This window comes from Cydia strobilella, chromosome 2 (genome assembly GCF_947568885.1).
Source record: "Cydia strobilella chromosome 2, ilCydStro3.1, whole genome shotgun sequence".
Taxonomy (NCBI): domain Eukaryota; kingdom Metazoa; phylum Arthropoda; class Insecta; order Lepidoptera; family Tortricidae; genus Cydia; species Cydia strobilella.
Genome location: NC_086042.1, coordinates 14,013,662 through 14,039,937, shown reverse-complemented (window position 1 = coordinate 14,039,937; position 26,276 = coordinate 14,013,662). Strand labels below are relative to the sequence as shown.

Here is a 26,276-nt window from a genome sequence, read left to right as displayed (position 1 = left end):
AAAAATAATGCACACAAGTTTCATTGTAAATTAATTAGTAATAATCAACATGGCGCCGCGGAAACAACAGATTTTCGTACTGTAAGTTTTGCACTTATTTTATCTCATCGCGTCCCGTCCCGTCCCGTCCCGCCCCGTCCCGTCCCATCCCATCCCATCCCGTCTCATTTTATTTTATTTGTTTGTTTCTTAGATTAATATATATTTTTTGCATAATCTGCATGTATATGTATATATATGCATTTTAATGCACTAACTATCTGTTAGTGTATAAGGAATTATACACGGTGTAACATGAGGAAACCGAATAATTTTAACAGTATATTCCTGATCATATTTAAACACTAAAATGTCCTATAAACTTTTCTGTAATTCTCCTAGTTTCAGAGTTAATACCAATAAAAAAAAAGTTTTCATTGTTACATAGTGCAAAACGCATTTTTGATGGCGATGTTGCCACTATGGGACGTAGTCTAAGTATCCTTATTCAATCAATCAATATTTTTATTTCAAGCAAAAAACCCATAGATAAAAATTACAAATTAAACTATTAAATTATTGATAGATGTCAAAAAGTGACAAGTAAAAACTAGGTTTTACGAAAAAAAAGTAGAATTCCATTTTAAGTGACAAGTTTACCAATAACATTTACTTTTTATGTACAAATACATTTTAAAAAACTAAAAAAAACAAAAAAATTTTTTTTTTTGCGAATTTGACCTAAACTATTATTACATTTTTTCCTTCTTTTGGTCTCAGAAAGGCGTGGTTAAAACACCTAGTATAGTGGTGGTGTTTAAAACATTAAACACATAGAATATTTACATGAAACTGTTATGTATCATATTTGATACATTGCCAAGTTGTCGTCAAAATACTCGTGGGGGGTTGCACAACATGTTTCAAATATGTCATATTAGTTATCATACTATTTAGTTACTAAAATCAGATTTTTTAGAGTAATAATATATTATTTACACTATATATTCGTACGCTGTAGCCTTATTGCTACGCCGTAGACCGTAGCGCGGCAAATTTTATTTATGGCAAAAATGCCCCCTAAGTAAAAGAAAAAATTTTTTTTACTATAATAATTGTTTGTTTACTTTCCCCATTTTACACAATTTTTGTTAACGTGTTTTTTGAATCTCTACGGGATAAAAAAATTCTACCATGTGATCAAGTATTTGTATATATAATTTACTTTTACAGGTGTAAATAGTCATTTTATGCTTTAGATAGAGGTTTAATAACAGTAAATGATGATTTATGTTGCATTACATGTTTTTTTTTATTAAAATCCACATTTTTTTTCAAAAAAGTAGGCAACTAGTTTGTCGAGGGATTGGCATTGTATTAAATATGACACATACAATATTATGATTTTCCGAAACTGGAAAACCTTTGATTTTCCGAAACTGGAAAACCTTGGATTTTTTTCATTATTCTTTAATAGTTTAGTGTTTAATATACAAAAAAACTCAAATAATATTAAAATTTAAAATATTTTGAGCCTTGCCAAGATAAGGGTTAAGTGTCACATAATATCCAAAAATAACTGTAACTGTAAGTATTGTGGAGTTTAATTTGTTTGAATACTTCTAATATTATTATGGAACTGACCACATCAATGGAAAATGTTACAAAAGAATACCCGGAAATAGTATCCATTTCCTCAAGTTTGTTCCATAGATTTGTGTTTAATTTTACGAAATCGTTCTTCGGGTTCAGACAGCTAAATATTTTCAGTCGTGCCGAGGTAAGCTTTATCCGATTTAAAGTTCAGAACACTATTTATACAGGTCACACCAGGGAGCCCAGACTATAAGCTCTAATATATATCCTCTACGAACTGCACTAAATGGGGTTAAACGATCTCAGAATGGAGGAAAAGCGCTGTTCGGTTTAGAAATTAGAAAAACCAATTATTTAGAAAGGTCTCGCAAACGCCACAGAGCTTTTAAATTTTAATGTTATTGCCAATTTTATTTTTTACAAAAGCAAATGTTTTTTTCCTATCGACAGTTTCATTTCGTTGTTCGATAAATATGAAATAATTAAAAAAATCCTAATTTCCATTTACTAACTTGAACCCAGATAAATAAAAAAAATATCTGGGAGACCGAGCTTTGCTCGGAAATCATAAAAACTCAAAGATGCGCGTTTTCCCAGGGACAGGCCTAGCTAGATGGATTTTATACCCCCGAAAACCCCCATATAGCAAATTTCATCGAAATCGTTAGAGCCGTTTCCGATGGAAGAGGAGATAGTTGACACTGGATCACCATTTTCTAATGTCCGTATAATAACAGTCTCGAGTAATAACAGTGATACATATTTGGTTTATGAACTATAAAATAATTGTAGACATAATTTAATTAAGTTTCATAATGTTATACTTCAAAATCTAAGTTTCGACGATGAGGGTCATCCCTACTGTCATCATTCATCATTGACACGTGTTGAATTTAATGAAACAGGTCGACCTAATAAAAGCGTGTTAAAAATCATATGGTGCCGGACACACGTAGGTTAGGTACTATTTCGGCAACTAACAACGCAAGCAATTCAAGGATAAGTAAAAGTGGCGCGGGAGGACGTACCAATGTCGAGAAACGCATTGCTTGTGACGCGCGCACTTGTGCAGCGACTATGGGAGCTTTTTTTAGTGTTTTTGTAGGGAAGGCGCTGCATCGCATAAGTTTTTAGTGAGTGTTTCCGCCTATTTTTTGTTTTTTTATAAACTCACTAAAAGTTTTTTTACATAATTGAAATAGTTGAGGTACACAATAAATAAATAATAACTTCGGACAGTGAATATGTTTTTTTGGTTGTATTTTGTACCTGCGACGGTTCAGATAGAAGAACAGGCAAGGAAAAATGGAAGAGAAAAAAAAAAGTTCAGAAAAGAAGTTGTGAAAGAAGTGAAAGTTTGTTATATAAAGGAAAGCAAGCTAACAATATGAAAAGTAAAGAAAAAGTTGAAGCTGAGGGGAAACTAAATGTGGCTTTTGATCAATACGGACCATTCTATCAAAGTTTCTGTTGAAATTTCAGATAAAATGGTCGTTATCGCACTTGAAGCATGAGGACCCTTCTGTAATGGAAAGCAACAAATAAACAAGTGAAGAGCAAAGTTAAAAAAGGTGGAGAAACAGCAGCCATTATTTGAAGCAGCTTGTAATATGTTTAGACTATGACGAAGACTGATGGATGCAGTGCTCCAGTTTGCCACGGGTGGGTGCAGGAAGCCTGTGCTTTGTGAGGGTGCCCTGGCGACAAGCCGGGGCTGCCGGAGGGCGCCGAGGTGGAATGTTATCTATTCCAGTGCGCCCTCATGAATGGCAAGGAGGGTGAAACGCCGGAGTGGATTTAGTGGGTAGGGCAAAATTCTCCCCCCCCACCCCTCCCCGGGCGCAAAAGGAGCGGCGAGTCCCACACACCGTGCATAAGTGCATTCCCTCCCACTCCGTTAAAAAGAAAAGTCTGTGCTTGACATTCCAGAATATTCAGAAGATTAAATTTAATTTTTTTTTCACTAAAATTTACTTTTCGTTTTTGAATTAGTTTATGTAGAAGTTGCATTTGTATTATTTTATTTCGAATCTAATGTTTGTTGACTAAAGTACTTAATTCATTAATAAAGATATATTTATTAAATACTTTTTTATTTTCTTCAAAAAGGCTTAGGTGACTGGGGGACTTCCCCCTATTACTATAAATAAAATAACAAAAGAGTTACATAAACATCAATCATACTGTAGGAATAGACAACAGTAAAGGAAACAACAAATATATTTCTCTTTGAAACTGAACGGCGATCGTCAAGCACAATGCCTTATGAAAAACTAAATACAAGTTGCTATCTTCCGGTCAGGAGAGAGAAAAACGCAATTTCGTATTCAAGAACACGAGGACGTCATAAATATCACCGTTCGATTTATATTAAGCCTTCCATTCAACGATCGCTTGCATAATTAGAGGCAAGTAATGTAATCCATCTCCTATGTCAATACAATACAATCCTTACACTGTAGAAGACGGAATAAATCGCTACTGATTCACATAAAGATGAATGTCTTACGAACGGAGAAGTACCAATTTCTAATATCTACATACATTTTGTACCGTATGCGGCGGCACGATCCGACGTTTATTAAAATTAAAATGAATTACCTTTTCTTCTTTACAATAAACTTGATTAATTAATTTTCTTTGAAAAGAAATTTACAAGTGTGTTTTTTTTAAATAGCAAAGTAATATGGAGCAACACACTACGATGAAAATGTAAATCGAGTCCAACCCTTTTGTTAACGATAATGAGTAAGGAAACGGCATCGCCCCAAAACGGAATGTCATGCCACCAATTAGGAAGGAGCTCCCCGGCCCCGCTTATGTCGAACTATGCGAAGCATTGGAAGATACATTTGTTACAGTTGTCACAGGTCTAATTTAAGTGGCCAGTTAGCTGCAGCAGTAGTAGGTAAATGTGCCTCCGAGCGATTCTTACTTGCCCCAATGAGGATATAATAAGATAGAGCGGTACTGTCATAGTAAATTTTGTAACCACTGTAAATTCACTGCCATCTATCGACATACTTTGAAACTAAAAATGAAGATTTATAAAAATACGTTAAAATGTATTTAAATATGGATAAATGATTTTTTTATTTGCATTAATTATTTTAATATGATTTTGACCCATGTTCTTTCACTGATATGCGTTAAAATTATAAATAAACGAAACCATCAACGCCCTCTATACGAGAGTAGGCCAAACCTAGTGGCGCCATCTGATCGAGAATCAAATTTTCGTGATTTTCGAGGCACGTTTTTCCTTAGACTGTATCCATCTATTACGGAGTTATATCTTTCTTTGCTTGCACAATTACGTTAAATGACACGACGGTGACTTTCCGCGACGATAATGCTGGAATAATAGTTTGAATTAAGCCAATATAATCATACCTATGCAGCGATGCAATTAAACTCATACAAGTGCTGCGCCTGTTCGCGACAACCAAATTAGAATTTTTTAACGTGGGTGTCATATGGTTTGATTACTTGCAATCATTTGATCTAAATGATGTAATAAATATAAAGTGTTTTTATACTTAGCCATTTTTTTTTTACAAACTCTTAAGATAGATAGATATAGTGTAAACATAAACTTGCATTAACATAAACTGTATAACCGATCAAGCATAGACGGGTGAATAAAGTAACTGGGAAAAGAATTGTAAAGATCAAAGGCATCAAGTAGCTGTCCAGTTCATGCCAAAAGCGGCAGACCTTATACGAGACGTTCACTTTGTTGTCTTACTAAATGAACTTTAAATAATGATTTCTTAACAAAAAGTTTCAGCTAGAAGAGATATCGGCATCGGCAGTAATACTCGTAGTAATGAAATCGAAAAACAACGGAACATTCGAAAAATCTGTCCTCGTCTGTTAACTGCAAAAAGGTACCTACATTAATTTTATTTTATTTTTATTTTATTTATTTGGAAAGCAAACAGAAATAAGTGAGCAAGAGATGAGTTTACAAATATACATTAAGGACATTCACTTATTTCCTTAACAGCTCTCACTAAAACATGTAATAGAAATATACTACACTTAAACTACTCTTAAGGTACTAATGTGCTGTATTTAAGTTATAGTTAAAATTAATGAATTCAATCGCTGCTGTAACAGTATTTTGTTATTGAGATCGTAATTGAAAAGGTGTTTCTAATTTCTAAGTACTTAATATATTCGTGTCTTAATACTGCTAAACTAAAATCATGTTCCAGCAATAAGACATTTTATTTTATCGTAGGAACATAAATTGCTACTTCCGGATGTCTGAGGAACGTTTAACTCAACCGCAATTTCTCACCGCACGGACTATATTGCATTTAAATTTATTGAAAGTGCTGTAGCTGATTAAAAACATACTTACATTTTGGACTTCGAGCAACATTTTGATGCAGTTTCGAAATTGGGTTCTTTGAAGTGCTCGGCTCCGGCTGAGGACTGCAAATAGTTATCGGAAGTGCAACGCGCAATTACACTTGTAAATAGGATGACGTTGGTATGTTGTTTATTATAATAGGTAGCGATATAAAAAAAACAGTAACTGCTACCTCAATGTTCATTTAATGTACGTACGATGATAAGTACATACACCAAAGCTTATACATCTCGAATATCGCACTTGACTTATAAATTAAATATTTTTTATATGGCCTACTTAATACGCTTTTCGCCGACGAGTTCATAGAGCGACTTTTTTTGGAACGAATCAAATTATTTTATCAAATATTTTGATTTGTGTTTTTAAGTAGTCACACTTAATATAATATAAAATTATCAATTATCAATTAAATGATGTCATATACTTACTAAAGAAAAAGTAACAAAGTCCTCCAGTGGTGGAGGCCGGATTCAAACCGGCGTCTTTAGCTATCGCGGCTGACGCCATGAAGTGACTACGTGATGGAGTGGCGTAGGGGTTAATGGCATTAGCTCCGATAGCTAAAGACGCCGGTTCGAATCCGGTCTCCACCACTGGAGGGCTACTAATATTTTTTTCTTTAGTAGATGACATTTCTATTTCCAGTTTAAAAATTCAACGAAACTAAGAAAAAAAATCAACGTCAATTTAAAAAGCAAAAATAGTTTAAAATTATTTATCACCAAATAATACAATGTTACAAAATGTACTTCTAAGTTCTACGCGTACGCAATTCCTGTTTATTAAAGCAAATTGCTCAGCAAACCAAATTCGTTCTACTCAGTTATGTTGCAATCGACGCCTTGGCTGAGGTAACAACAGCTCCATACGTCCGACCCTATCAGAGGTAATCATTCATGGTTAATCCAAGCTTCAGGGTAAACCATCACTAACGCTTGGTAAGCCATATATTACAAAAGGGTTAATATTGACATACCTAATTGTTTAAGTATTTATACATTCATCGTCACGCTCTCTAGTGTGAATATTGAAATGAGTAAAGAATAAAGGTTTTTCCTTATTTCGACCCATGTTACCGTCGTATTTTATTATGCTAAACGAGGCCTGTATTATGATTCGTATTAACGGTCATGATAGTAAAAGAGTTAGCTAAATTTTAGTTACATAGTAAATGAAAATACTAAATAGTTAACTAATGATTTCTCATGCATGTAAAGTACGACAGTAACTTCCTCCCGGGCAACACCTAGTAAATATAAATATGTATTTTACACCTTATTTACTAATAAACAAATAATTTTCTTTAAGCGATATATGCGCGAATACCCATTTTTATTGGTCCTAAGTACATTATGTTATTGATCTTTATATATACCTAATAATAAAATCAAATATGACTAAAACGCCCATACTCTTCGAGAGTCATTGATGCCAAAAAATAAAGGAAGCCAATATTTTGTTAAGTGAACATATTTTCCAAACAAATAGAGGGTTCAACAGCAACAATTTACAGCTGTCCAACCAGTCCAACGCCATCAAGCGAGTGGAAACGTGTAAACGGGGAACGAACAAGTTGTCGACCTGGAAATCTCACAACAGTTTCGGCCCAAAGATTAATTAGCTGGGGTTAACATCTCGACTAATCTCGTAATCAGCGTGCAACTGACTGAAATAAATAAATTATGTTCGTGGGCGAAAATGCCATCCGAATCTCCGCAAATTTACCACTTGTAATAACTTCTCCAGTGCGCTGCTCAGTCGTGAGAAAACGTGCATTTGGACGGGCGTTTTAAGAAACACGAGAAATCGAAGAAATAGGATAGTTTCGGACTACGGAAGATGAAAGAGCAAAACAACGATGTGAAACAAGAAGTAAGTTTATCTTGTTCGATGCATATTTTTTTCTTTCTTTGATAGTTAGTAAAGAGTCTGTGATTATATAATTCAATACAAATTATAATTTTGAGTTCAGTCGGATAATTAATCGCTCACCGGATATTAACGACTACGAATCAATTATTTACCTTTAATAGTTTTTCAATTAATCATTTCAGTAGCTCGCACTTATAACTCTTAAAACATCTACCCACTAAGTGAATGGAGATAAACTCTGTTATCTCTTTCATTAAATTTATTCGGATTACATAAATTGCAAGTTTTTAACTGAAAATTGGCTACGACTCGTACCCATTATCTGCTAAACTACCTACCGTCTGCAAAAGAGAAATTAAGTTCTAAAAGTTGAAACGTTTTATTAAAACGTTTTTATTGCTTGAAAATAGAGTGCTTCAACGTTTTACGAATTGCCAGCAGTGATATAATAACTTCATTATGTTTTTTAAGAACAAGCCCAAAGGCGAGCGGCGCCGCAGTCGGCCCGACGAGTCGCGGGACGAAATAAAGAAATTCAAAGAGAACCTCCTCCAGTCCGCGGCGACAGGCACCGAGTAAGTTGCATTCTTGCATTGTAATAAAACTAGCTCGAAATGAGACAGACATTATAAGGAAGTGGAATTTATTAACTGCTTTATGTGAATGCAGGAAACTAGGAGGATGGGAGTTTTGCTCTTACAATTAAATAGCATGTGACGCCTTGTTATAGCTTTGTCATTTATATTTAAAACTACAAACTTGACAGGCCCGTGGAGTTACTCTTCTGATTACTCCAAAAGCTAATTTTAGTTACTTTATAATAGGTATTAAAACTTTGGTACTCTTCAAGTTTAAAATTCAATGGAGCATTTCTATGGAAGAGCCCCCAGAGTTAGAAAAACGAAGCAAAATATTAATTGAAAATAAATGTAGAAATACCTACTATTAAGTAACGATTTAATTTAATGGAAAGCCAGACCGGTCGCAATATAAACGCTTAACGTAAAGGATATTCTTAATTTCCGCCCGGGCCACGGCTTTGCAAAGACGCCATTTTCATTTCGTTGTAAATGTTTTTATTGAGAGCCGATTGAAATAGCCTCGCCTACATACTTTTTAGGGTTCGTACCCAAAGGTTAAAAACGGGACCCTATTACTAAGGCTCCGCTGTCCGTCCGTCTTTCCGTCTGTCACCAGGCCGTATGTCATGAACCGTGATAGCTAGACAGTTGAAATTTTCACAGATGATGTATTTAGAATAGAATAGAATAGAAATAATTTATTCGTTAGCACACATAAATAGAAAATTATATAAAACAGAGACACATAAAAAAGAAAAAGTGCCAGAAATGGCGAATGGCTTTCTGTTGCCGCTATAACAACTAATACTAAAAACAGAATAAAATAAATATTTATGTGGGACTCCCATAGATACAACAAACATGATTTTTTTGCCGTTTTTTGCGTAATAGTACGGAACCCTTCGTGCGCGAGTCCGACTCGCACTTAGCCGGTTTTTAATATTACTTTTTAGCTGCAGTTAACCTTTTCAGTTGCTGCAGCGTAATTTTCCTTCAGCAGTTTTATTGAGAATTTGATAATGTTAACCTATAGGTATTTTATGAAAAAAAAACCGACCAAGAGCATATTATCGGCCCAGTGTATAGGGTTCTGTTTAACACAATAATATGTCTATAGTATGGAATATGTGTAAGTAACTGTTAAAAGTTTATTGCTCTTAAAAATACTTTTTATAAAAATACTTAAATAATTATGACACCTTTGTCACACCACTGTTGCTGATTACAATATTTATAGCTCAATCGGATTAGGACTAACCTTGAAATCTCTAATACAGTCGTGAGATTTGGTATGTTTGTTAATTAAAGGTCTTTTTTTCATGTCCACACAATTTGACATTTGGGGACCTCGAGGAACCGCCACCACCTTGGAAAATGTGCAAATTTCTCCAAGATGAAATTTGCATTTTACTTGGAATCTAAGTTCTCTATGACAGTGTCGTTCTCAAGTAAAAGGCACCACATTGTCGCTTACCATAAGGATGAAATTTGCTTGCACCGCTATACGAATAACCTGTCAGAGCGTTGAGAGCGTCCTTGTGGTAAGTGACAATGTGGTACCTTTTCTTGAGAGCGACACAATTATGATGTAAGGCAACATTGAAGCCGATTGAATTCTACACAAAAAAGTCTTCGACACTTTTGCGGAAGAAATACATGTTCTTAGAGAAAATACTTGCTTAAATCAGATTTAGGGCTCATACGTTCTCTTACTCGTAATAGGAAAGTTTGAGGAATATGAATTCCACTTTAAAAATGTTTGTTGTATTCCACGAAAAAAATTAGCTGGAACAAATCGATTGGCCGAAGTGTATAAAACAGTACTTTTTACAGATTTTAATATTCGGCGTACAGAATCTTTCTCTGTGTCCCTGTTAAGTTTCACTTACACCACCTAGCCCTTAGCATAAATGAGTAATTAAATTATAATGTTTTTGTCTAGATAATATTTCACCGAGTTTTTGAAATATTCGAAATTTATTTTACTGCATGGGGTTATTCTATTATTTGTATATAAGAATTGAGCGAATTATGTAATGTGTCCAGATCCATACTGTCGGAGAGTGCTGACGGTGGCGACACGCTGTCCCCGCCACCGCGGTCCCGCTCTGCGTCCAAGGCACGGGAGTCCCTTTGTGTGCCGCCCAACGTTCTCGCCGAGATGGACGAGTCTAAACTGTTTGAGCTCAAGGAGGTACACGTGTCGTTAATACATTTGTTGTTGTTGTTGTTGTCGTATTTAAAAAAACCTAATAAGATGCGTATAAACTATAAAGTGACTATAGTGACGTTTAATAACGGGGGTGTTTACTGGCCATTACGGGGTCAAGGGAATCCTGGCCAAGATGGGGCACGCTAACAACACCGATTGTCGTATGTGTGGCGAAGAGGAAGAGACAATAGAGCACCTTATGTATGAATGTCACGCCCTCGCCAGACAAACAATGAAGGACTTTGGAACAGGCTACCTGGAACCAAAGGAATTCAAAACGCTACCCATAAGGTCCATCATCCGGCATATGGAGATGGTGGGGAAAGCTCTTGAGTAGCGGACGGATCTTTCCTAGGGGGTAACTGCACAAAAGATCCCTATGGGTCGAAGTGTATCCGCAAGGGCCCCCGAAATTATAAGATAAGATAAGACGTTTAATTAGTTTTTTAATGTATATTTATGCATTTGCTTATTGTATTACGTAAAGAGGTTCAATATCATGTCTAATATCGAGCCTTTTAAGGTCATAAACTTTAATAACAAGAATCACTACAGTTACTAGCCCCGAGTTAGCACAAGAAGAAGTTAGAAAATATCTGATCATAGAAATAAAACTTGGTCATGTTGATAATTTTTTTGGTACTTACCTAGCTTTTTTGGTGAACAATATCAGAATATATTTATTCTTTATAATGTGCCTTAATTATAATAAAATTGTATTGTGTTGGGCTTCATGATCCACCCAATAGGTACCTAGTGATAAAGGGGCATATTACATTCCTGGGAACGGTTGAAAGTAAATATATTCAGCCAGGCGTTTTCTTACAGTAAACAAGTCCTGACTACATGTACGAGTACTTACACGTTACTTAACCCTTACACACTGTATAAAGCGCTCGATTCTTATGTTTCATTAAACATTAAAAACGTAAAAGCGTTAAAAACTTTATTTCAGCGCTTTGTAGCTGCAGTTAACCTTTTCAGTTGCTGCAGCCATTGAGGTAATATATATGTCAGTGGCTGCAGCGTAATTTTCCTTCAGCAGTTAAGTTGAGAATTTGATAATGTTAACCTATAGGTATCTTATGCAAAAAAACCGGCCAAGAGCATATCGGCCCAGTGTTAAGGGTTCCGTTGCCCGTTTAACACAATAATAGGTCTACAGTATGGAATATGTATAATAAGTAACTCGTAAACGTAACGGGAGTTGCCCACATTTTTTGGGTTCTAGTTTTCTAACCCTTGCCAAATTGCAGCCTTCTAATGATCAGTGAGCGTAAAACCGTACACAGATACAAATTAATTTAAAAATGAAAATTTGATTCAAAAAAACTTCACTCACTCTGTGTCTAGGTTAATTTGCGATTTATTTCTTTAAGTAAATCGCAAATTAACCTATATAGAACTGTTGTTCCCTCGTAGAATATTCGGTATGCTACCTATTCAAATTTATCATTGGCGATGTGTTCTCGCAGGCGTTTCTGTTGTTCGATTTGGACGGCGACGGCTGCATCGACCACAGTGACCTGTGGGGCACTCTCGTTAGCCTGGGGGAGCGTGTGGATGATAAAGATGTACGCGGCATGTTGTCTGAGGTTTGTGTTTTTAGTTAAGTTAATATTAGTTTGGCTGTTCAAATATTAGGTGTTAATACTCGTATTATGTGACTGTATTAAAATTATTTTCTCCAATGTGCTCGGAAATGTTCACCTTATTGTAGCAAAACAGTAAGGAAAGTTCTTCTTTATGGTCAAATTCAAATAAATAAATAAAACAAACCTTTATTGTCCTGTTTTAGCAGACGGAAAGTTATTACTGTATTGTTATTTACTTTTTTTTAATATGTATTAGGGTGGTCCAACTTTGTATGGAGAAATAAAAAATGATAGATTTTATCTTCACAAATCTCCCTTTATTCTATTATGGAATAGTAATCTATATGCCCAATTTGAACTAATTTAGTTTAGTGATCGCTATGATCTTGTGATTTGCAATAATCTCATTACTAGGAGCCTATAATGTCCCACTGCTGCAACAGCTGGGCAAAGGCCTCCCCCACCTTTTCCAGTCTTCCCGATCCTGTGTAATCTCTGGCCATTCCTTTAAAAAGGACTCAATTGCAAGGAGTAATAATATCATATAAACAAAAAATAATTATTATAAAAAAAAACCCCGACTGCACACTAAAAAGAGGAAAACAAGCCCCACAAGAAATATTGTTTAATCAAATGCTAAAACAAAGCTATGAAATACCGTTTAAACAATATAACATGCACTATGAAATGTGTTCGTGATCGATAGTTAAATAATTCATAATTCATTTATTGCATTTATAATCATGTGTTTACATAAGGTCTTACAAAGAGCATTTTACAGCTAAAGTGTTCACATGAACCCTGTTAGGGTATATAGCAATGTACTTATTAACTAAAACTTAATACTAAATACTAAAGCAATAATATTTCAACATTTATTTTTATATATATTGCATGCAACATGACACGTCAAAAATACATATTTTTCATTTTAACTAGATAAATAAAAACTTATTCTAAATACTAACTAAATATAATTTATAAATGTTGATGGTAAGTATCGCAGGCGGGGACCAACACAGGGTTACTTATAGTCATTTTGGTTGTTGGTTGTTAAGTTCAATATTTAGCAGAATGTTACTTAGGTAGGTATTTTCGTGGGTGGCGGTCAAGTTGGTCCCCGCCTGCGATACTTACCATCAACATTTATAAATTATATTTAGTTATGTTTAGAATAAGTTTTTATTTATTTAACTATCGATTACGAACACATTTCATAGTGCATTTCACCCCTCGCTTGCACCCCTCCGTGGGAGCTCGAAGCGCGGGTCCTAGCGGAGAGATACGTGTTGAGGGCGGAGGCCAGGGCTCGAGGAGAGCGTTTAGACCCAGAAGTGGTAGAGCGGGCAGACCGAGAGGCTAAGGTCAGGCTCCAAGAGTTATGGGAGACCGGCCTGGAGGACTCCCTCTATGGAACACGCACCATAGGGGCAATCCTCCCTCATATAGAGGCGTGGTTGAAGAGGGAACACGGGGCCCTATAATATAGGGCAACGCAGGTGATGACCGGACACGGCTGCTTCGGTCATTACCTGCACAACATAAAGAGGGAAATGGGGCCCCAGTGTCACGAGTGCGGTGACCCCGATGACACGGCCCAACACACCCTAGAGGTGTGCAGTCGTTGGGAAGGGAATCGCCGCGCTCTTGCGGCAGCAATAGGAATGACGGATCTCTCGCTGCACAGCGTAGTTGCGGCCATGCTGGGCAGTGAGAGGAACTGGAAGACGGTAATCTCCTTCTGCGAGGAGGTCATCTTGCAGAAGGAGACAGCGGAGCGGGGGCGCGAAGACGCGGCTGACGCGCCCCCGCTTCGGTGCAGACGAAGAGGGAGAAGACGTGCGCAGTACGCTGCTGTAAACCGCGTCCTCCCTCGGTAGGGCTAGTGGGTTGGGGGCCCATATTGCACGGTCCTACACGTCTGGGGGGAGAATCAGAAGCGTCCCTGATTCTCCCCTCCTTTGGTGCGGATGCCCATACAACGTCCGAGAGGGTGACGCCGCAGGGGATGTTAGTGGGTATTCTCCTCCCCATCCTCTGGTTAGAGGATGTACGGGAGGAGCGAGTCCCACACCCCCCCCCCCGGCTTCCCAGCCCGGGGGGTGAGATGCGTAAATGCATTTACCCCTGCGTAAAAAAAAAAGGGGGTCGCATAAGACTCCTGTCAAGGTGCGCCATTTATTCCACTCGCATGTAGTTATGTGTGTAATGTCGGCGGTTATCGATCCCTCTTCTGCGAACAGAGCCTAAATATTTGAAATTATTTACTCTAAACCATCTAGCGTGACATGATTGTGATTGAAGTCGCTTACCATGTATTCGGTCTTTGTTCTGCTTATGCGCAACCCATTTGATTCGAGAGATTCCCTCCACTGATTCAGGTTTAGCATTTCCTCGGCAGGAATAGCAATTCATGGAAACTCATTAACGAGTTGCTCTTTCCCGGCCTCTGCAATAATGTATATTGAGAACATGGATGAGCATGTCATGATAAAGTCCGACTAGAAACAGTATAAATATTGAGCGTAAACAGGCCACATCATTTGTATGTATTATTCATACATCGTTATCGCGGGAGTAACAACGAACGATAAGAACATCTTAGAGGTTTAAATGTGTAGGCAGAATATTCCACTTTTACAAAACAGACGTTCTGTTACATGTGTTCTTTGACAGGCTTGTTTTTGCTCCCGCGATAACGATACATTTATAATGATAGTTGCAAATAGCTAACAGTCATAAATCCATCTCATTCTGTCACACAAGTGCATTCTACATGTAGGTACGTTTTCATTTCAAAAAGGTTATCGATCGTATTTGGGACGAAATGCCAATGGAAGTTGTGCGTGCTGCGTGTGATTCATTCGAGAAGCGTTTGAGGCTGGTAAAAATGTTGAAGGTGGAGTTATTCCGAAACATTTGTTGTAAATATATTATATAAGTGTGCCATTAATAAAATATAATTTTAATTGAAGTAGTAACTATTCGTACATTTATTTTATTCAAATATTTGTACTGTATTCGGACTTATTGGACACGCTGTATATTTGTCAAGTAATTTGGTTTTACCAAGTATAAACCAATTTAGTTAGCTTTATAGTTATAATTTCTGCTTCTTGTTGGACTGAAATTAAATTATCTTATCTACGAACTATGTATCATTCATAACAACAGTTGTGTGCATTAAAATAGCAGTCAATAGAAAAACGAAAATTAGGGGAAAATTATAACTAGATCAATTATATTGGATTTTTTTAGGGTTCCGTACCCAAAGGGTAAAAACGGGACCCTATTACTAAGACTCCGCTGTCCGTCTGTCCGTCCGTCTGTCAGTCTGTCTGTCTGTCACCAGGCTGTATCTCATGAACCGTAATAGCTAGACAGTTGAAATTTTTACAGATGATGTATTTCTGTTGGCGCTATAACAACAAATACTAAAAACAGAATAATATAAATATTTAAATGGGGCTCCCATACAACAAACGTGATTTTTTTGCTGTTTTTTTCCATAATGGTACGGAACCCTTCGTGCGCGAGTCCGACTCGCACGGCCGGTTTTTTTTTAATTCTTCTGCATTACTTGACATTGTTTCAAAATTAACTCCAACCTTTACTTAAATAATGTTGGAAGTAAAAAAGAATATCATGAAAATCGGCTTTTTTACTACCTAGCGGAAATTCTTATACAACCTGCGAAAAAAATACAATTGTGTACTAATAATTGTAATTTAGTATCTTGTCTATTATTTCCAACCAAAACGTTACATCTAAACCCATGTCATCCAGAAATAAAATAATATATATATATATATATTTATTTTTTTGTTAAAAAATGGAAAAAGTTACACTTCCGGCAGGATTTGAACCCGCAACCTCCGCGATCCGTGCGTTGCTCTCGCAGACATATCTGCATGTTAAAAATCTAATTTTATCTCTTCAAGCCAAGTGTATGTCTTTAGTTCGATTTCTAATATATTTTCGACAGATCGATGATGATGTATAAATATTTACGTAGTGTCTAACATCGTAAAAAAATAAAATGAAAAACACAAACTAATAAAAAAAAGCTCGAATTATAACTAGATTAACCATCCTTATATTTAAATTTGAAAGAAACCATTGTTAGAGTAAAACCCCGCGCCACCTAAGCGCATGTCAAGCGAAGCCACCGCGTCAGCGGGGGTTCTTGAATTTCACGTGCTTTCTTAGTATGGGTGGCGGCAAAACCTTTTTTAAAGCCGGCTTGGATCTTAGTTTGATGTTTGCGCGACCCAAATGAAAAATGTATCCATGTGGAAATCCCTAACACTGGACCGTTCTTTCTACTTGTATAAATATAGGTACTATAATGGTTGTCCGTGTCGTTCGCCGTTATTAAAAAGTAAAGTACCTAGTCAATGCAAATTCCTAGGGCTTACGCTTTCTTAATTTTGAATAGGCATGAAAAGGTGATAGTTAAAGACACAATGACAAAGTGAAAATCGCTACACTGTGTTTGTAAATGTCAAAATTGTTACAAAAAATTACGTCATTTTCTTTTTTGTGCGGAAACCAATTTCTTTTTTATAAAAAGGTAAAACGATTATTTCAAAAATAAATTCTTCGTCCCTAAATTATACAAAAATGATATATAACTTGCCCCAGTTGCTAAGAGCTGACAGAAATTTAGCACAGATTGGACCTGGGGCGCCGACCGTTTCCCCCTTTTTTTTTAGGAGTTTACGCGGTACGATCTCGTGGCTACTAAAGAAAAGGATGAGTATAGTTTTTTTTGTTCTTATTTACTGACAATTTGGTTTGACCAATTATATATTTATTATTTAAAAAAATAGACCTATCCTTGCAGGCGCTGTATTGGATATTCGATACGTGCACGACTGTCGCGCCACCTACTGGCATCCGCAAATCTAGCGTAAAACGTCAAATCACTACATCTTATAAAACAAAGTCCCCCGTCCCCCAAACTCAAAAACCACAAAACGGTTTTCACTTATTAATAGTGATTTTTGAGGAAGGTTTAGGTGTATAACTTGTTAAGGTTTTGTGTAAATTGGTTGAAATATGACGATGTTTGCTAACGACGTCGGAAAAGCAGGTAGGAGTTGTAATCGAAAACGCCGCCTAATCCGTTTGAGCTATAACAACACAATGTATGGTGGTATTGTCTCTCTTTCATTGGTATAACACCCAGCCCAAAACTTAAGTTTCGCAGAATCAGTTACATACTACAAAATATAACACGGTAACACAGTAAAGCTCTAGTATTTTATACATAGGTATTACAAATAATACGGAACCATAAAACCATTTTCATAATAAGTTATTGTGACTTTAACTTGGACTAAGAATTCTATGAAGTACAGTCAATAAGATCATGTATTTTTGCTGTCTAAGTAACCTCGTTGAATGTACCTAACCTGGCACTTTGTGTACAGTTTTATTGTCTAAATCCCCTGCAGGCACCCAACCCTCTCGATTTCGACGGGTTCGTCAATCTGCTCGGGTATCGAACTCTGGAACTGGACTCGGAGGAAACATTGGTGGCGGCTCTCTCGCGTTGGGATAGAAATAATTCGGGATACATTTCTGAAGAAAGGTAATAAAGAATGCACGCTAAAATGCAGTCATGTGTGATTTAAATAATCTGTAAGTAGATATTAACATGGAGTTTGCACCTTATATGTTCCAATCTACATCTAACGTGTATTCTGATGAACATTTTTTTCAGTCGGTTGTCTTTAATAATAGCTTACGGTTGTAGAGTTCCGTATTTTAAATTACTTTAGTTTGAGGTAGTTAACAGTAGATTATTTTTGAATTTTATTATAGTGCCTATTAGGCCAACCGCGCACTACGATTTTTTGCGACACGTTTTTAGAATCGCCCTGTAATACATATTTTTTGTCGTATATGCTCGCACTGACATATATACACATACGTTGCATTTCTGCGACAAAATTATCGCACGACAAAAAATCGTAGTGCGCGCTTGGCCTAATATACATTTCCTTAATTTGTGAAAAAGTAGGCCAAATAAGGCTTAGTTCCCCCTGGGTTGGAAGGTCAGACGACAGTCGTTTTTGTAAAAACTAGTGCGTACGCCAAATACAGTTAAACAAATACAGCAATAATTTGGTAAATAAATAAGAAATGAACATAATACAATTACTTGAGCAACGAAACACCGATCAATAGGTATCGATCAGAAATTCTATTTCAATCAAATCTAAACTGACAATTTAAATGCCTAAGAATTTAACTTTGTTCACGTAGGTGAACAAAAACATGCCGTAAACGAACATGGCCTGAATTAATAAGAAGTTTACGAGTTGCAGCTTTCAAAGAGACTGGTTTATTTAAATATACATACAAACATGAACGCTGAAAACATTACACTTTCTTTTTTGGGCAGTCGTGTAAAAAATAATGAAGCTCCACGCCGTATTTGAATTTCTTTGATGACATTTTGTCTTCATAGAGGCAAATTATACCAGGCATTTTCAAAGTAAACAATTTCGTTTATGTATCATTGAGGTGAGCAAACATTAAATATTTTTTGTAACATGCGAAGCGTACAATTATCAAGGACATTACCATTGACAATGTCATTTCCCGCGGCAATGAAGCCGGCAGCAAAGCGGCGGGGCAATGCAGTTTCAGGATATACAATGATAAACTGTGTTACCGTAAAAGCACGTTTGGTGAAAATTCATTAAAGGGAAAATGCCTTTTCACACTTTTCACCAAGGCGATACGGGAAACTAGTATTAACTAGGAAAAACGCGTTTTCACTTATAACAGGATTTTACGGTAACATACGCAATTAGGCAATTAATAACGATCATATGAGATGTTTAAATCTCGAGGAAAATCTTCACAACCTAAAGTTTTTTTTACCAAAACCCAAAGAATTGCCCTTGAAAGAAGAAATTATTGTCAATAGAATATTCCTGAAATAGGCAACTTCCTGCTCTTGTTTATGAAATGTTTGTTAAATTTGAATATGAAATGAATTAAGCCCAATGGAGTTTTATAAAGAAACCTGATTTTTCTGTGTTGTTAGAATTCCTCAGTAAACTATTTCATGACGGTTTAACATAATTATACTTTATACAAAAATATACTTATAATCTGGTCAAGTATGGATGGTTGGACGTGTACCATTGCGAAACCCACGACAACGCCTGGTTCCAAGATCTAACCCGAAAATGCGCAAAGAGGCACAATACTCCAGAAGTTGCTGCCGACATGACTCCCTACTTCAGCTGTCGGCTGCGGTCGCAAATGTTGGGCATTGGGTTGTACAGTCACGGTTACGAGAGGCTTTGTCCCATACATGGAAGCTGCTTAAATCATCAGTTAAGATGTTACAGGCCTCATGATGAGTCACTACATAGTATAAAACAAAGTCGCTTTCCGCTCTGCCCGTCTGTCCATATGTATGCTTAGACCTTTAAAACTACGGAACGGATTTTGATGCGGTTTTTTTAATAGAAAGTGATTCAAGAGGAAGGTTTACATGTATAATTTGTAAAGGTTTTGTGTAAATTAGTTGAACTACCCGTGCGAAACCGGGGCGCTAGTTATTCATAAACGTCTGTCAAATCTAACAAACCGTTTATAATAGTTTGCCCCTTTCCGTTATTTTTGTCATTTCTATTTGTTAGAAACTGATATGATTTGACAGAGGTTTGTAAGAGGTTCCTAAGTTTTAGGAATAAGGGGGTAGGTCTAGGAGAGCCATTTTCAAGCACTAACACATCACACAGTCTTTTAACAGTTTAAATTCGAATACTGTATTTTTACAGACACCACTAATAATTTGGAGGCATTCCTATTTAGATTATGAGATTTATATTAGTTAATAGGGTGGGTTACTCGTGTATGGAGAAAAAAAGTATTATACTTCGGGCACAGTTATAAAAAGATGCGTAATAATGCCAATAAACAGTATTTTAAATTATTTTGCAATTGGAATTTATTTTCTGCCTCCAGATCCATATCAAATTTTTTATATATATAAATATTGTTACATTTTGTATGGTCTGCGGAGTAAATCTATGTATTGTCTCTTTTATCAAAAAATATATATCATTATTGGCTCGAAATTGCATGGTAAAGGTTCAGAGCCAATAAATAAATAAAAACCGGCCAAGTGCGAGTCGGACTCGCGCACCGAGGGTTCCGTACTTTTTAGTATTTGTTGTTATAGCGGCAACAGAAATACATCATCTGTGAAAATTTCAACTGTCTAGCTATCACGGTTCATGAGATACAGCCTGGTGACAGACAGACAGACAGACGGACAGACGGACAGCGGAGTCTACATAGGGTCCCGTTTATACCCATTGGGTACGGAACCCTAAAAAGTACTCTAAAAGAAAAAAATTGTTTACTATTTTCGTACATTGAACGAAAACTTTAACTAAAATCCGGAGGCAGTAAAAAAGGAGCAAAAAAATAAATAAAAAAAACGTGAAATAATTAATTACCAAATGGCACCTTTTTTGAACTGTGCTCCCTAATAAAATAAAATATTTAAAGTGAAGTGAGAGAGTGAAAAAAATGACCCACCCTATTAATTAAGTCAATATTTGATATTAACATATCCTGCTTCTTGTCTCTCTTATTCTTTCTCTTACCAATCTATGAGTGCAAGCAAGATACACAGATATATTGGTAACAAATATGTATCATATTTTGAAAACCAACATTCACCTTATGGCGTCACGATCCACGCCGTGTCGTGTAATCATCATTGTAACATCGTAAGCACTCGTAAGGCAGAACTAAGCCATTTAATCATTTAAGAAAATCCTTCCGACCGATGTTTAAACATAAAATTCAACAAGTTTCCCCAGCGTAATTAATAAGCCGTAGATACTTACTACGAGTATACTTAGCATTAACTTAGACTTGAACTATGAGAATAGGCGAACTTATCTAATCTCCACGGAATTGAGGTTTCAGAACACCTTCGAAGTTCGAGAGGAATTAATCATACGAGGCTTAGGTACTGTACTTGCATTCAATATTTACTTACCAATATTACAAATTATCTATAAATAATACCTAGTCATGAAATCATTGCATGACCATTTACGTAAGGCAAACCAAGAGAAGGTAAAAGTTAACTTAAAAAAGTCGTTAAATTTACGATTCTGTGACCGTTCAGAAACTGATGTAAAAAATCCAATGATTTATTAAACGTGCCTACTTGTACTTAATATTATTATCTCCTTTATAACTTGACTCTTAATATTATTATTATTATCTTAGAAAATTTTATAATAATCGCGGTAAAGGAGCATAATATTTTAATAGACGCAAAAAGGCCTGACTCGCGGACCGTTCACGTCCGCCTCTGGAGATCCATAAACAAAACGGATCAAGATTAAATTACATTTTCCGGTACGCGAAATATATTAGGGAAACCTCAAGAAATGATATGAGCTACATGTGTCTGCTATCATAATATATTGTTTATATTTGTAATAACTCCTATTATTTAAATTAAAGTAATTTAGCCCCGAAACGTGTGTTTTAAATAGTGTGGTTGTTAAGTGTAACCAGGCGATTATTTCATAAAATATAAGAGATACTTAACAAAAACTTTACACTGATATCGAAACTGCGTTACCCATTGAGTAAAAAAACACCACAATAGGAAACTTTTGCAATCATTATCTCACCATTATCAACAATGGTACATTTTACATATGTAAGTAATGTAGTAATTAGCACATGACTGTTGTATATGATTGCAATTTTTATTAATTTCTTCATTACTGCACGTAGTTCCGGTATTATATGTATTGTAGCTCTGCATGTTTAAAACATTGCATAATATGTAGCGAACACATTAACTTTCTTCCTTATTATAGGTATATTAACTTGTTCTTTTTATATTAAAGATATATTTTACAATTCTATGGGAATATCCATACACGATAATCTATCTATATATAAAAACGTAAAAGTCCTGACTGACTGACTGACTCACTTAAATCAACGCCCAGCCCAAACCGTTGGACCTAGAGATCTGAATTTTTCACAATAGGTAGCTTTTATGACGTTAGTATCCACTAAGAAGGGGTTTTTCAAAATTCATCCCCTAAGGTGGTGAAAAAGGGGTTGAAAGTTTGTATGGAGATCATACTTTTTTTTGAGTGCGGGACTTGAAACTTCGTATAAAGGCATATTATTAAAATACAAGAAAAGTGATTTCAGCGTTTTTAAAAATTCATCCCCTAAATGGGTTTATAAAGGGTTAAAAGTTTGAATCCATTATAGGTACAAATACTTTGAAACTTCCTAGAAAGGCATAATAGCTGATTACAAAAAAAAAGTAATATTGACGTTTTTGGAAATTCAACCCCTAAGGGGGTTAAAAAGGGGATGAAAGTTTGTCTTGGGGTTCAAATTTTATAATATAAATGTTTATTAATTATAATATAAAAACAAGAAAACTCATTTCAGCGTTTATAAAAATTCATCCCCTAAAGTGGTTAAAAAGGGGTTGCAAAAAGGGGTCCTAATTTTATTTTAAGCTAGGTACTTGAAACTTCATAGAAAGATATATAATTAAAAGAGAAAAAACTTATTTCAGCAATATTGAAAATTAATCCCCCAAGGTGGTAAAAATGAGGTTGAAAGTTTGTATGGAGATCAAATATTGTTTGGGTGCGGGACTTGAATCTTTGTATAAAGGCATATTATTAGAATACAAGAAAAGTAATTTAAGCGTTTTTAAATATTCATCCCCTAAAAGGGTTAAAAAGGGGTTGAAAGTGAATCTATTACAAATGCTTTGAAACTTCTTTGAAAGGCATTGTATAAAATTAAAAAAAAAGTTATTTCTACGTTCTTAAAAATTCAACCCCTAAAGGGGTTAAAAAGAGGATGTAAGTTTATATGTGGTACAAATTTTCTTTTATATTAAAATAGACGAAAACTGATTACTTACACCGTTTTTGAAAAGTTTGTATGAATAGTTTTGGTAGTAGGTAGTGGACTTGTAAATCTTCTAAGAGGGTCGAGAGGGATTATATCGGGAACAATTTTTTTCAGTTAGGCTCTTGAAACTTCGTAGTTTGTGAAAGACAAATTTCATGCGTTGTATAATTATTAACAAATGATTAACCGTCCCTACTGATATCTTTTGCTGCATAATGTTCTATATTATGCTCATGTAGAATATATAACCACCAACATACAAATCCACGCGTACGAAGTCGCGGGCAATAGGTAGTAATAAATAAAACTAGAAATATCTATATTAAAATTTAATTTAGTAAGACATTCGTTAGGACGTTTTAATTTACCTACTGTAGGAGATACAAAGAGATTAATTATTTACATGTAATAAAATACGGCTATGCGTTACAGTCGCTTTTTCCGTTTCAGGTTCTGACTTTCGAGGTCTAAAGCCGTTTTATACATCATAATTAATCGCTTTGAAAAATGTGTTTGTTATACGTTATTATAAATACGAAAGGTTAACCTACATATAAGTGGCAGCTTTTTTCCCCGACTGCATGTCGTTAAGGAGTTCTTCATCATCAGCCCAGCAGTATGAGATTTTGCCTCCCAGATTCAAACATCTGATGGTGTTGTGAAAAGTCTCTACCAATACAAAACGTTCGTACACATCAATGAAACTCATTATGTGAGAGAAGTTCCTCTTGGTATATGTGAACTTTAACATCAGGGGCCCGTTTCTCAAAAGCTTGTAGCTTGTAATACAAGTGTAAGTCCCTTTCTAACAAAAGCTGTCAAAAAGTGACATCCGTTTGTATTACAAGTTACAAGCTTTTGAGAAACGGGCCCCTGGCCTGCTTCACCTATTGGTAAATTTTGGATATGCATGAGTTACTTAGGAAAAACACCCAAGTCACCACGCTTATGCATACGTATACTTAGATACATGTTTCTCACTTTAGATCTTTATTAATTACTATCCTCTGTATACCAACTTGACGTTTTGTTTAGTTATGTATCTTTCCTAGTTATCAACCCTAATGTGTACTTCACCGTTTCTATTTTTCTCGCAATATTTGATTCCATTTAATTCTACTTTCTTAAAATTAAATATTTATGGATAAAAGAAAAAAACTGACCGCTAATTTCTTAGAAATTCAGCTACCTCGTAGATAAAACAGAAGGGCGATCCACTGGTGTAATAAATATTTTAAACATTATTAAAACCTCGAGTCGTATTCCTCAAGTCATCCTCTAGAGGTTTATTAAAATTTTTGGTGCAATCTGAATTTTACGGCGCAACGGGATAGGATTTCATATAATTCCGGGAAATTTGGCGAGGAAACAGTGATAAAAACATTTTTTGGTCGTATATATTATGCTCGTATAATAAATTTAAGATGTCTAAAGTCTTGCTTCCAAACAATTTCAATAAAGACACAGTTCAGAAACAGTGTGCACGTAGTGTAACATTGATTATATTATACCCTCTGTTTTACAAGCTTTATAAAATATAAGAATACTTACAAACAGGCTATTACTTAGTTAGTAAAGTTGCTTTTGTAAAGCGAATATCAATAGCGGATGCCAATGAGTTGTCAAGGAATGTCAAGTTATGTCAAAATGCAAGGAACGGTGCCGAAGCACCAACAAAAAGATAGCAAATATAAGACAAGAGTTTACTGCAATGTTATAAATTACAATGAATACAAATGTTGATCTTATTAATAATTACGGCTAGGTTGAGTGGGAAATTGCGATGCGTGTGCAAGATGACGCTCTACTTTTTGGACAAAGTACAGATGCATCGTTTGCACGGAGATGTTGTTTTGGGTCAGATCAAAGCACACATGCATAGCTGCAGAAACTGTACATCTTGGTACATAATGTAGACGGCTAACTAGAGCGGTAGAAAATGAAAACCAGGTTCTTAAAGTAAAACAATATAATAACAAAAATATGTACAATAAATTAAACAAATTTTTGTCAGTACACGAGTCAAAACCAATAAAATATCGTCACTGGCCTTAACGTTTTCGATTTCCAATCTTCTTCGAGCCGAACGATGAATTTTGGCAGCGGTAGTAGCAACTGCGGGCTACCAGGCGCAAGCAGATAAAAACTTCAGGAGCGAATATCCAGAAAATAAGTAGCTTCAAACATGCGTCTTCAGTTGTAAACCAATAAAAAGGGCTGCAACAATCGTGCGTTCTTAGTTTTCGGGTTGAAACCTAACCCAAGCCTCATTCAGATGGCCTCATAGACGCAGCCCTCGTATTACTATCGTATTAATACTTTTAACACAAATCACATAAGCATGGAGTCACAATAAATATAAGTAATCAGAGTTGTTGTGGGTTATTTGCAAGAAAATTCCCAGAGAAAAATTATGAGAAAAACAAAAGACGGGCGAATGGCTTATTTTTTTTACAGCCGGCCAGTGCGCGCGGTGGCTGCACTATGCAGGTTTGCCATTTTACAAGTGGCGCCTCAGAAAAAGGGTGTTAAGTTAATAACAATCAGAAGTCAGGTCCAACTATATAAGTTAAAATACATGAATGTAAAATCTAGGTAATATGTAAATCTTGAGTCAAATATAGAACAATAAGGTGTGTGAGTACATTTAAACACAAATGGAATGATTTAATTATTAACTATAGGCACTTAAAGGTTCGTACTTGAGCCACAAACCACCTCAGTCGGGGCGGTAAAATGTACATCTTTGTACAGTTTTAATTAAAATAATATCCATAGATAAAAATGTCAAAAACAAAGTGTAAAAAAAAACGTTAATAATAATTTGTTTTTTTAGGATTCGACATGATCTTATGACGTGGGGCGACCGCTTTACGGAGAAGGAAGCTGACTACGCGCTGGACGACGCTCCTACCACACAAATAGGCGGAAACACCATGATTGACTATGTTCGTTTCTGCAGTCAACTTTGTGGCTTGCGAAAATCTAACAAAAAGGAAGTGGTGTAAATATTCTACGAGAATTAAATGACATAAAATGTCATTGAAATTAATAACTGTATTTTAATGAAATCCAGAATCCAAACAATACGTAGCCTTGAG

The 26,276-nt window shown here is 35.7% G+C and overlaps 2 protein-coding genes across 2 annotated transcripts in view; one reads left to right on the top strand and one right to left on the bottom strand.

Moving 5' to 3' along the window:
* Nucleotides 1-26,276, bottom strand: part of LOC134752369 (CUB domain-containing protein 2) — a 369,359-nt gene that overhangs the window by 200,981 nt on the left and 142,102 nt on the right. The gene's annotated exons all lie outside the window — the stretch shown is intronic.
* LOC134752711 (uncharacterized) lies at nucleotides 7,514-26,195 on the top strand. The gene is made up of 6 exons (XM_063688400.1): nucleotides 7,514-7,831; nucleotides 8,303-8,406; nucleotides 10,459-10,606; nucleotides 12,100-12,219; nucleotides 17,679-17,815; nucleotides 26,012-26,195. The coding sequence occupies exons 1-6, from the start codon at nucleotides 7,799-7,801 to the stop codon at nucleotides 26,181-26,183; spliced, it is 714 nt and encodes a 237-aa protein (XP_063544470.1). The 5' UTR covers nucleotides 7,514-7,798; the 3' UTR covers nucleotides 26,184-26,195.